Source organism: Miscanthus floridulus, chromosome 13, assembly GCF_019320115.1.
Source record: "Miscanthus floridulus cultivar M001 chromosome 13, ASM1932011v1, whole genome shotgun sequence".
NCBI classification, from domain to species: domain Eukaryota; kingdom Viridiplantae; phylum Streptophyta; class Magnoliopsida; order Poales; family Poaceae; genus Miscanthus; species Miscanthus floridulus.
In genome coordinates this window covers 85,499,365-85,512,147 of record NC_089592.1, presented here as the reverse complement: position 1 = coordinate 85,512,147, position 12,783 = coordinate 85,499,365, and the positions used below count along the sequence as shown (strand labels likewise).

The window sequence follows — 12,783 nt, the reverse complement described above, 5'->3', positions numbered from 1 at the left end:
GGGTGTGTCAACGTGTTAGCGGGGACAACCATACTTGATCTTGTATAAATTGGGCGATTCTGTCACAGCTGGTATCAGAGCGAGATTAAGCATAATACTGTCAGGTACATAGTTTTAAAAGTCAAGTTTTGGTTTTAAAAAGTCTATTTTAACTAAAACTTTAGCTACAGGCAAATTTGTCAAAACTTATTTGCAAAACTATGCTAGCAACATCCTCCTTTATGCCTAGTTAAGGACTATTAGGTGGCTATCTAAGTACTAACATGGGGGTTTTTACTTTCGTCGTCCATACGACGTGCTATAGTATGGATGCCATCCTCTTGGATGGTAATGTATGGATCAATTGCCTCTACGTCTAGGTAAGTGTGAGTTGTGAGAGCATGACCGTCCAACTAGCGGTTTAGGGGAGAGTTAGCTGTGGTTACTGGAATATTTATATGGTGCACACATGTATATATGAAGGTACTTAATTGTGGGTATATCTGCCGGGTAGCTATGGATACCGAAGTATATATATCTAGGGATGTGTATATGGAGGGTATCTTAGTTTACTGTTTTCATTGTGCGCTTATTTATCTCTTGTGGGGATGGGCTGCAATGAATTTGCCTGCGTGTACGCTAACCACGACTACGTAGATTGAATGTAGCTGACGACTAGCTATATATCGAGAGAGTACGTGTTATGCCACCAACATAGAATGTGATTGCCACCTTAGGCTGGCAATTTCGTGAGGACGAATAGGACGAGCATGCATCATGATTGTGCTTGTGCATAAATATGCTTCCCTCACCTTGTTCTAATGCTAAGTAACTTGTGATCAATGTGATGTCACTATTTTCTTGTGTGAAGCTAGACAAAGTGCCTTGTTCCATGCTGCTTGAATAGCTATGCTTGAAGATAGTGTGCGATTAGCTTTACCTTGAATGTTTGCTTCCAAAGGAAATAGATGACAAGTTAGTAGTTAGCAAAAAAGTTCACCTCTTTGAAAACTAAATTGCTAAATGTAAGTGAAACTTGTTTTCTAGAGATATCCACCTACTCTGTAAAAAGGAAATAAAAGATAACAATGCCTTACCACCATGTTTTGCATAAGTTGTGTAGTAGTGTTGTTGTAGGTGACTGCTTGTTTGTGCGAGCTTTGTGCTTAGTGATAGTCGCTTAAGCTAATTAGATTGAGTGTTTCAAAATGCTTGCTTAAGACCATGATGTAGATGTGGATGCTCATTATCTAGGTAGTGCCGTAGCTATCACTCTTTTGTCCTCGGTAAGCATACGGGTGTTGAAGAGCGCTATCCTGGAGCAGCGTCTAAGTTTTGGTAATCTCATGGTTGTCATTTTCAATTAAGTTCTCTCTTAGGAGCCTGAGCCTGTATATGTGGTTGCTAGCCCTCGAACGTTGCGCTACGAAGACCTTTATCCCTGCCTTTGCTTGACCTTCGACCCAAGCTTAGCCCCCTGCTTTGCTCGCATGTTTTGTGGTTGTCCCGCTCCTGTGTGGGAGAACATTGCTCAAAAATCCTTGTTAGATCCCATTGCTCCTTCTTCTACCGATGATCTAGTGCAACGCTAATCGCTATCTACCCTGCTTTGGAACCTTTTCCTCGCAGATCATGTCGTTGCCTTATCAACTGAATCCTTAGTCAGTGCCTTGGCTCTGTCCCTTGAATCTTGTTTATTTTGTCTCCAACCTTCCCATGTCTTGGGATGTCTATCAGTCTTGGTCTCATGTTGTTGCTCAACATGACCGGATCTTATGATAATCTTTCATCTGGTAATCACCTTGGTAGACGCGAGGCGTGCGTAGAATTTAAACAAGAATCTCATACTTAGTTGTCTTTGGCAATTAAGCTACGTTCTCTTGCGCTGTGTTTTGATCTTCAGATCACCTCCTTGTTGATTTCTAACCTTGTGACTATCCTTGTTTGCTATCCCTCTTTTGCACAATGCTTGTTCTTACAATCTAATTGGTGCCACTAGAAATTTCACTTTGGTTGTCAGTTTAGTAATGGTGTTACGATTAACATTCTATGGTGCCACAACAAAACCGAGAGCCTCCTATGGGCGCGCACACAAGGTTGTGCTGCTCGGCACGTGCTGGTATCGAGGTTCCTAGTCATGATCCATTGCTGAACTGCACCGGTGTGTTATTTTCACGTGAGCTCTTCCTTGGTTATCTCTCCTTATCATGTCAAGCGATCTATATGTCGAACTAGATGCAATAGGACTCTCTTTTGAAGTCGTCCAACGGTTAACCTTTGAAGAACAGGTCACTAACAGGAGCATAAACAGACTGCAAGAGGTGGTAGATAAGTGACTCTACTCAACGTGACTGTCCCTGTAATGATGTCGGTCGTCTAGTGAGCAACTTATGTCATTTTCGTTGGATCAAAAGGTGCACTACACTTAAGGTTGAACAAGTTATCAGTAAGATGATAAATGGACCAGGATATTATGTGCTGTAATAGGTCACCTGGTATATATGAGTTCATGTCCAAGTTCTCAATCTTTAGGTGCATAAGGATCACGTAGACGAACCGACCTTCTTTGGTGTGACCCCTTTCTGCTGACTTCAATGGCGACCATCTGTATGCTTCGACCACAAATTTTAATATCAAGATTGAAGGTTTGGAACCTTTTTAGTGTTGAGGGAAAACTGATTTGTTACCAGTAGGAAAGTTAGTCTTCAGTTAGGTAACGACTATTTGGTAACTATGAAGACCAGATCTCACAAAATGATGGTTGAAGTATTATTAGAGAAGCATGTGAGGAAAACTCTAGCCCCCATCCTCAGCTAAGGAAAGGCTGCTGCTGCTATGAGAAAGGTTAGAGAGTGCAAAACCCACACCTCAACGTGTGAAGCAAAGAAAAGGGAGAACACAAAATCTGTTCAGATTTTGTGGCACTAAACCGATTATCTTCAAGCCGACGGTTAGTGACTCAAACGAAGTTGGATTGACCCCAAACTTGGTGATCTCATTCCTTGCTTAGGGCCCTTCAATGTCTTAAGTTGGTTTGAGTATTGGTTGAGTAAAACATCGGATTTGAGAGATATCTTGTCGGCTCGGTTTGTTGCCATTTCAGAACACAACAGTTTTGGTAGATGAATTGTTTGGATGGTCAAACGGTGTTTGGTTGAGTTGAATTTTGATGAGTAGTTAGAAGACCCATGGATCTACATGCCCACCAAAATTTGTGTATATTAGAGTAGTAGTTTGTGAGATATGAATAGGAAACAAAAGGGTACAGAATCTGCAATTTCGCTGTGACTGCGATCATCCTTTGCATTAGACGGTTGTGTTTGTCATTCATGCCAAGAAATTACAACTTGTAGGTGTATCGCTGTTAGACAACCCTCCATAACCTTGAGAAGACTAATTGCACCCCTATGTGCCTTGCTTTTACCCTCTTAGATCAGCAATGCGTAAGCAGTCAAAGTGTTCTAGAAGTCAAATTGTGCCCTTGTAATTCGAAAGTAATTGGAAAGGTGTCAAACCGTGGATTTTCGGATTGTGGTTTTTGAGATATTGATTGGCCTTAGAATGGAAGCCTTGACGACAAATATAGTAAGAAAGCTAGTTTTGTTACGATGCAAGTCAACCCAACTAGTTGTGCAACTGCACCACGAAGGCAAATTGTACTTAACCTGCTTGGTAGTGAACTAGTCCCTAGTTTTGCGATTACTTGCAACTTGTGTTGTCCTCTAAGCCTCGTTAACATCCTTCTGCATCAATGGTTCTCCAATGCTGACATGCCTTTGGTACCTTATATGTGTTTTTACTCAAGAGGTTGCATCAGATTCAACCTAGATCACTATTGCAACTTGGATCCAAAGGCTCCCTAAGAAATGATCATCGAGAACGTTGAGCCGACAGAGTCAGCTATTACGTTTACCACTCACTCAGCAGACTCAGACCATACAATATTGTTATCAGAGAAAGAGAACTGCACACATGGAACCATTGCAACGAGTATCCTTTAGAAGATTATGATCTAGTGCAAAGTCCATATGGTGTGTGTTGTATCCACTAGGGAAGTAGATGCTACAAGTATTTAGTCTACGTTTGTATCGCCCTTCGTATATCGAGAACAAAGTACGTAGGACATTGCTATCTTGGATTCCTCCCAAAGTAACAATACTTCATGAAGGCCAACGAAGGAAATTCTTCAGATAAAACTCACTACAAAGGACAAGTATCAGAAAGTGTCTTGACCAAATTAGCCTCTCTTATGCTTGAAGCTAGGTAGCCTAAAGATATGGCTGATATTGGAAACTGGTAGCATGTCTCTCTTCCATAAAAGTCTTTCGTCCTGAATCTCGGGACGCGATTCTTTTAAGGGGGGAGGGCTGTAACACCCCAGGTGTTTGCCACCAGTTAAGCAATGGGTTTGAGCTCAAACATGGCATATTAAGTGATGAAGAAGATGTCAAGGTCAACCTATGGAATTGAGCACCAACCTAAATTTGGATATTACACCTTTGCTTGTATATTGGCCATTTTCATATATATATATACCTAAGTAATGTTGAAGGTACTTCTTTCATATGTCTCACATCAATATCCATCTATATTGATCACTGAAAAAGTTTCAGGAAGTTTGGAATCAAAAAGTCACATGAAATGATAAGTTATATCCTTATTGGAATGACTTTGCTAAGTGCTTGAATTGCACTATTAAGTGAATGGAATTGTAGGTCATCAACCAAACCTTGCAAACTTGCCCAAATGACTCTAGATGAACTCTACAACAAAATTCATGAAAGGTTCATGTTGGACAAATGTCAAGAAAATACTCCAATGGATCAAAAAGGATAATTTAAGCTTCATCGTGATCCTACTTTGGTCAAAGTAGAACAGCAGGTTCTATACCAGTTTTGAGGTTGGACCTTAAATGAAAGTTGTAGTCCATATTATGTAGAACAAACTTTATTTTTGGACTAAGAGCTAGATCAGCTTGAAAGTAAGTCAAATCGAGGTCACAAGATCGAATTTGTTGTTGTTTTCAGCATTTAGAAATATTCTAAGTCTGGAGTTTCGCTAAGCAACGACATTGGCATTTCGCGGTCTGGATAAATCACCAGCTGGTTAGGAATCGATTCAAATCGTCATCGCTCCTGGATAGTGAGCACTTGACTCGAGTTACGGCATCGTAGTAATTATTATGGAACAATGATGGTTATCTGGATGGTATGGGATATGCTAAATCTAAATTGGTAACTGGATGTTATTGGTTAATCAAGTGATTGCTATAGTACAGGTGCTTACCTAGATGGATAGGTCATAATAAAGATGACGCAAAGTACTTAAAATGGTTTTTTCATGATAGCTTATGCTTTTCGCAAACAAGTCAGCTAGCTCACTAAAGAAAGCCTTGCATGATCATTGGTGTCATTTGTTTTGGTTTTCGACGGGTAAGTCTGGCTGAGTACATTCGAGTACTCAGGGTTTATCCCACCTTGTTGCAGGTGATGTTCTCGACCTGTTGATGATGGTGGCTAACCGCCGGTGGGCTCGGTGATTCTATACTTACTTCTCATCTATATGCTTTTGTCGGATGATGTCATTATGCTAGCAATATATTTGAAACTTATATTAATATAATCATTTGAAAGCTATGTTGTTTTCACTAAGCGGTTTTGAAACCCAAACTTGTACTATTATTTGTTAACCCCTTTGTAATATTATTTCCGCTGCAACCTGATGTATGTGATGTGTATTTGCTTAATCACGCGATCTTGGTTGTGATGTTGATTTACCGAGGTCTTTCGGGACACTCGGCGGACTACCGGGTTTATATGAGTGAAAGTATGGGTGTGTCAACGTGTTAGCGGGGACAACCGTACTTGATCTTGTATAAATTGGGCGGTTCTGTCACAGGAGCTGGATTAAGTAGTTCTTGGTATCTGGAATACTCGTGTTGGCGTCAGATAAAACGGAATGGAGGGAGTATTTATTAAGCTTATAGGCCTGAAATTCAGGTTTTTAAATTCAAAGTTTATATGCCTTCTTGGAAATATGGGATAAGTTTAGAGACGCTAGCGGAATCTACTCTCTCTCTCTCTCTCTCTCTCTCTCTCTCTTCATTTTCATCCCTCCTGCTTGCATGCGGCGCCGCGAAAGGACAAACACCAACGGAACGGACCAAGTCCCCCAGACCGTCCACCAGCTAGCTTCCCCGGCCGATCCCCAACACACGAGCGGAGTAGGTGGCCTCCCTCTCCCTCCCTACCCCGTTTTCCTCCACTCCCGCTCCAGCGTTCTCTCCCTCCTCCCCCTGCCCCGACCGATGCTACATTCCCGCGGCGAGCCGCTTGCCTGCCTCCCCGGGCCCTTGACTTTGGCTACCCACCCCATCGCCGAGCCGCCTCGCCCGTTCCCCCTCCATTTTCGCCCGTCTCGCGTCTCGGAGGGAGGGAGAGGAGAGGGGAGTCGTCGTCCTGCGCCCGGCGCTCGGGTTATTGGCTCGAAGGATTGCTGGCGTGTTGGTGGATTTGGAGCCCGGGGTGGACTGATTGCTGATGGTATTCTCCGATGGAGGAGGCCAGGAGAGAGCGGGACAGGGCGGCGGTGGCGGCGGAGGATCTCGGCGTCTCCACTAAGGTCAGGCGAACGGTATCTCTGTCCCCTGCCAATATACTGTTTCTCCGTTACTGTTTGTGATTAGGAGATTACTGATTGGGGATTTGGGGGAGTAATTATTTATTATGCCCCTGGCCTCTGACTCTGTTTCGGCATTTTTGCAGTTTCCCTGATAACTAGCTTGTAGCACCAGGCAATATCACCCGCGCTAGCATCCTGCTAATTGCTTTGAATAGATTCGTTGAATAATAGTTGAGTTCCCTCAAGAATTACTCTGCCGTTTTAGATTGTCCATGTCCATGGTCCACATAGACTTCCATGTTCCGGCTTGTTTCTCTGCCTGAATTTACAAAGGGACCAATTGGTCTCAAAGTTGGCCCTGGCATTATAGAATGAGAAATAAGAGTAAATCACGCATGGCTGGTACGTTGATGTAGGGAAAGGTTCAACATCCACCTTATTTTATGTTCAGCTTTGCCCGTGCCTGATTAGTGATTAGTCAAGAATCTTCGTTTAACCTGTGAGGTATTTTCATTATGCACACATTGTTTGTATAAACAAATATATAATGACATGCACGTTGCTGTGTGGCTGTGTGGACAAACATGATTTACGATGCCTTATATTGTAACTTGGAAATATAGTGACAGTCTCTTTCAAACATGAAAAACAGGAAACTTATTCTCGTCAGAAATAACAACTGAGACCTGAGAAAAATTAGGATTCGATCAGGTCGCATCATTCTTGCCACATATGCGATAGTGCATTTCCTTAGAGGTCTTCGGAGTGTCAATATTTTATACACTAATACACCTCCAAACAATCTGGGTGTACACTGTAACACCTATGTTTTCCATTAGATGTACACATTAATATTTCTTACTGCACCAATCTGCCATGCTATTGCGGCTATTGCCAATTGTATCTTGGCATGGTAACAGTGGCTTTTCTACAAAAAAATGGATGTGCAATTAAGTGGCATAGGAAATATAATCGTACTTTACAAAAACTATCAAAAACATTGAGCATTGTTAATATGAGTTGTAGCTAGCTAGGGTGCAGAAAATTAATGTGACATTTTAACTGACTGGTTTACAGTTTATCGCATGCATATATTGTTCAGGGTAACCAATTGAAAACTAAATGTGTTAGCAAAACTAGAAGCCTTTCTTAATCCAGATTACTTCAATATTATATAAATCCAATTAAAAGGTGCGGAAAAATAGTTTCAGTAAAGAACTACTCCATGTGCAGTACATGGTTCTGTGCTTTTAGAACGACAGACAGACGCACCTATATGCTTGCCTGAAAAGCTATCCATTGTCCTGGTTTAAAGTTTTTTAATCACAAGTGGTGCCAATATAAAATGAAGCGAAATACAAATAATTAGGCATAGAAAAGAGCTTTATTGGTTGATCTTGTCTGACTTCAATACATTGATTACTTGCTAGCGCATATGATGCAGATGTGCAGTCTGTCTGTCTACATGAACTGAAAAGGTAAAAATCTATTTACGATCGTTCAAAAGTCAGTGGTACATGGTGGTGGTAATGGCCCAACAAATAGACACGTTTTATGGGAAGCACTAGCACTTTAGGTTCTTTTACTAATTGTCGTTCCCTTGTCTGGCTAACACATGCATACTAACTCATGCAACTGACTGTAATTAATTCTCAGACAGATGCATGTACTGTATTTCTTGAACACCTGAGCAAAGCCTGGTAGGATTTGAACATGAAGTATTGGGCCGGTGACACCATGTTTTTATTGATAATAAAGAAGCTTTTTACTGATAACAAAACAATTACATCAAGATGATACAACCACCTTGAGATCGCTCCCGGCCTCTGCATAACTACGATTCACACAGCCTGAGAAACTTAAAATCAAAGTTTTTTTTGGCTCTGGACCAAATAAAAAAGCATCTAGGTCTCTGCATAACTACGATTCACACAGTATGGGAACTTTTAAAGGTTGCAAGTGTTAGACTGATGCAGGGGTTGGGTGCCATTTTCCCTTTTTAGAATAGACTGAGAGTCTGGTGCTCTCAACAATGTTGTTGTATCTTTTCCATTTTCCACGGGCGTGGATTGCGGTGCATGTATTAGTTATCCAGGGATCATGTCTTTTGGTTTAATCTAAAAGCTATTAATTGATTATTGTGTGGTTTAATGATAAGGCTGGGACGCTGGGTTTGTAGTCAAGAATTAAGGATAGAGAGATTGCTGTGAGGGAATCCCCAGATGATAATCCATTGTCCCTTCATGTGACCTTTCATTAAATGTCAGTGCCCTCAACCTTTTTTCAATTGCAGGATACAGCAGTTGTAAACACAAAGCCAGCAAAGCGATACCCACTTGCGTTATGGATAGCCATATTGGGCCTGATAATGCTAGTCGGCGTGTACATATTCTCGTTGTCTCTAGAGCAAAACGGGATGCTTTTCGGGCTCATGCAGACAAATCTGATAGAAAAGGAAAGGGAGAAACCTTGTCATGACCCCAGTATTCCAGATACAGAAATCCCTTACTTGCACTACCCGATGCCAAATACTTATGATAGGTAATGAAGATATACTGGGTCATCTGATTTTTGTTTTTTTTTTCAGGTTAGTGGCTGACTTGTGTGTTCTTTGTCTGTTAGGAAAGAATGTGCGTGCACTGGGGTTAGGTTCTTTGCTATCTTGTCAATGCAGAGGTCAGGGAGTGGATGGGTTGAGACATTGTTGAATAGCCATCCTAATATTAGCTCCAATGGAGAGATCTTTTCTGTCAAAGATAGACGCAGTAATATCACCGCGATCACGAAAACACTGGACAAATTGTACAATTTGGATTGGTATAGCAGTGCTGCTAAGAATGAATGTACGGCTGCCGTGGGGCTGAAATGGATGCTCAATCAGGTAATCCTTATATTCATCATACTTGTAGGTGGAGCAAAAACTTGCTCATGTGATAATTTCACAGAACATTTTTCATCTTGATAATTTATACTCTAAATGGATATCCAATGTAGAAATTTATACCATTCTTGGAGGAGTTTTATATTGTGGAACAAATTGCTACTTACTAACCTTTTCCCCTTTTGAAACTTAATCTGGACATACCATGATTATCTTGCAATTCCAACCTAGTTCCTTTTCTTATATCATACTTGTGTGTTTCCTTAAGTGGAAATTAGTTTGATTACTTATGGACTATCTGAAAACCAAGGAAATAAGACCGTATCAAGTTTTGATGCACTGCCTCCATCAAGATTGCCAATTTTATTCACATGGAAAATTGCTCGCCTACAAGTGTTAAACAAACTGTCAAAATACTATAAGGAGCGAAGAAAAACTAAATAACTAAGGATTTTATCATATCTCTCCATCATGATCTTTTTCCCCCTGTTTGAAAAAAACCTTCTTGCTTGAACTTTACATAGATGAATGATGTGCTGAAGGTGTTTATTCTAGACAATGGCTACTGATAGATATGACCTTTTGCATTCTATAGAAACTTTTGCCACAGAATTATTGATCAGGTTGAAGGACTCATTATCTAAGATGATTCTTGGTATATATGCTTACTTCAGAAGATCTATTGAGTTTGTCCTTTGATTTCATGATTTGCACATAGAACTATTCTTTGTGTCACAATTGTTTGTGTGGCAAATTTCCAAAGATATATTCAGCTTCCTTGATTTGTTTTATCTAGTGATATGCTTATTCTAGTGAACATTATAGGGTCTAATGAAGCACCATCAAGAGATAGTTGAATACTTCAACCGAAGGGGTGTTTCTGCAATTTTTCTACTAAGAAGAAATCTTCTCCGGCGTTATGTCTCTATATTAGCAAATGCTCATGATAGTGCCATGAAACAGCTGAATGGAACTCATAAAGCTCACGTGCACTCCAAACATGAGGTGCACATCTTTCCCTTATGTTGCCTGAACTAAGAGTCAGATTTTATTCAAGCATGCATGTTTTGGTATCATGAATATATCGAACATATATGATTACAAGTTCTTTATCTGCTAAAAAATGGTGCAGATGTGTGTTGAGTAAAAGAGAATCCTGTTGATCCTTTTTTCCCCTTTGTGCAGGCTGAAATTCTTGCTCAATATAAGCCAACCATTGACAAAAAAACATTGATTACTGAACTAAAACGGTCTGATAAGTTGGCATCTGATGCCTTGGTGAATTTCAAGAACACCAGGCATGTTGTTCTGTACTATGAGGATGTTGTCAGCAATCGCACGGTGAGTCGCTGTTGCTTCATATGGTTCTGTTGAGGCTAAAACAATCTTCATTCTCCTCAACAGCGTGTTATTTCTGTCTTCAGATGCTCATGGATGTCCTAGATTTTCTAAGAGTGCCAAAGAGGAAGCTGTCCAGTCGACATGTGAAAATCCACACTAAACAATTGTGTGATCATATCGATAACTGGGCAGATGTTAATAATTTTTTGAAGGGGACACGGTTCGAGAGCTTTTTGAATGGCTCAAGGAGATGACATCGCTAGCTGATGTATATAGTGCTATTGCTATAGTGAGTTTTCCTTTTGACGCCTCGTTACCCCCCTTCTACAGCTAACAGAGTTAGTAGGCAAATTTTTTTATATCATGAGCGAATAAGTTTGGGTCACTGAGAGAAATAGTTAGGAAGCAGAGTAGAGATGCTTGATCCAGGTCAGTCTCATAGATATGGACTTCAGAACTGCAGAATAACGATGAGAAACAATACCTTTGGGGTATCAGATATCCAATGCAAGAACTTGTAAAGCTGTCTGGACTCATCATTCATTAATATACAACAAAGTTTACACTTGAAAATGATAGCCCGTCCGGACTAGCGCAACAAGTGCTCAACTGCTCATACTCCTTGCATGCACATGTTGGCCCTTGGAAATAGCAAATGCTCTTGGAAGTATCTTGTTGCTAAATGAAGCGAATTGAGTCCTTCGGTGTACTGAACTGCTAAATGAAATGTACTATCACTTTCTTGATTTCTGCCATTGCCTGACATTTTAAAGGGTGTTTAAATTGGCTAAATGGACATTTAGGCTAACAGTGCAGTTCAGCTGTTAGTGTGCCGGTCATGCATGGATGGATGGATCCATTGGCAAGGAAGCTCCGTGACAGAGGAAGAAAGCAGAGTAATAATACAGAGACAGAATCAAATGAAGGAAGCATGTGCGGTTACTTCTCCAGCCTATACAAAACTGATGATCTTTACTACTAGCAACTACAGTGCACAACGAATCGCATTGTTCTGCTGAGTAGCCTGCCTGCTCGCTCGATCTCCGTCTGCTCAGATAAGAGCTAGGTCTCGGTGGCCGGCGGCGGGGCGCCGGGCTGGATGGTCTTGAAGGACTCGTGCAGGCGGCGGAGCATGGCCTCGTCGCGGCTCCACTCGGCGTTGGGCGCGGTGACGAAGTGCGCGTACAGCTTGTTCCGCGCGCACGTCACGGAGATGAGGCTGTGCGCGCCGGCGCCCGCCACCTCGTACTCGTAGTACACCTGCCCGGCGCCGTCGGCGCGCTGGGCGGAGCGCACGTCGTCGGCGGTCGCGATCTGGTCCTGCAGCCCGACGTCGGAGAGCGCCAGGTTGTCGAGCACGGCGCTGAGCGGCGCCAGCGCGCGGATCCCGGACAGGAACGTCAGGTACTCCTTCTCCGTCCGCTTCCGCGGGTTGAAGAACTCCGAGTCCGTGCCGTTGGTGCCCTTCTCCACCTTGGACACCAACCGCTCCTTCCACCCCTCGGGGACGTCGTACACGTACTCCGCCGTGTCCTTCTTGCTCGCGTTCCCGCCGTACCCGCCGTAGTTCGCCGCGCTCGCCGCCGTGCCGTAGTACACCGTGAACTCAGGGTCGGCGCGGGACGGCGCCGGCGCCGGGGACAGCAGCAGGAGCCCCGCCGCGGCCGCCGCCACCAGCGTCGTGGCGACGGGGGGCTTGTTCCACTGCGGCGGCGGCGGGATCCTCAGCGCCTGCGGGGGAGGGGTTGCCGCCTGCTGCTGCGACGAGGCGGTGGTGAGGAGAGGGGACGCCACGCGCGAGAGGAGCGAGGGAAACATGGTCGCCGTCGACCGTCCGTGACACGCTGCCGGGGCGGGGCCGCGAGGTGGGTCGTGTTCCGTGTGCTTTGTGTTGGAGGCGACGCGCGAGAGGATAGCAGAGATCGCATGGGCCCGTGGCTTATCCAAAGCGACGTCGACAT

The 12,783-nt window shown here is 43.0% G+C and overlaps 1 protein-coding gene and 1 pseudogene across 2 annotated transcripts; one reads left to right on the top strand and one right to left on the bottom strand.

Annotated features, from left to right (window-relative positions):
- Window positions 1-6,173: 6,173 nt before the first annotated feature.
- LOC136500792 (uncharacterized) lies at window positions 6,174-11,563 on the top strand. 2 transcript variants are annotated; one of them, XM_066496224.1, is made up of 6 exons: window positions 6,396-6,600; window positions 8,894-9,141; window positions 9,223-9,481; window positions 10,307-10,486; window positions 10,667-10,822; window positions 10,906-11,563. In XM_066496224.1, the coding sequence occupies exons 1-6, from the start codon at window positions 6,532-6,534 to the stop codon at window positions 11,074-11,076; spliced, it is 1,083 nt and encodes a 360-aa protein (XP_066352321.1). In that variant the 5' UTR covers window positions 6,396-6,531; the 3' UTR covers window positions 11,077-11,563. The 2 variants fall into 2 exon arrangements, with proteins under 2 accessions (XP_066352322.1, XP_066352321.1); XM_066496225.1 differs by lacking the exon at window positions 8,894-9,141 and having other exon boundaries at window positions 6,174-6,600.
- A 180-nt stretch (window positions 11,564-11,743) lies between these two features.
- Window positions 11,744-12,783, bottom strand: LOC136500793 (thylakoid lumenal 19 kDa protein, chloroplastic-like; annotated as a pseudogene).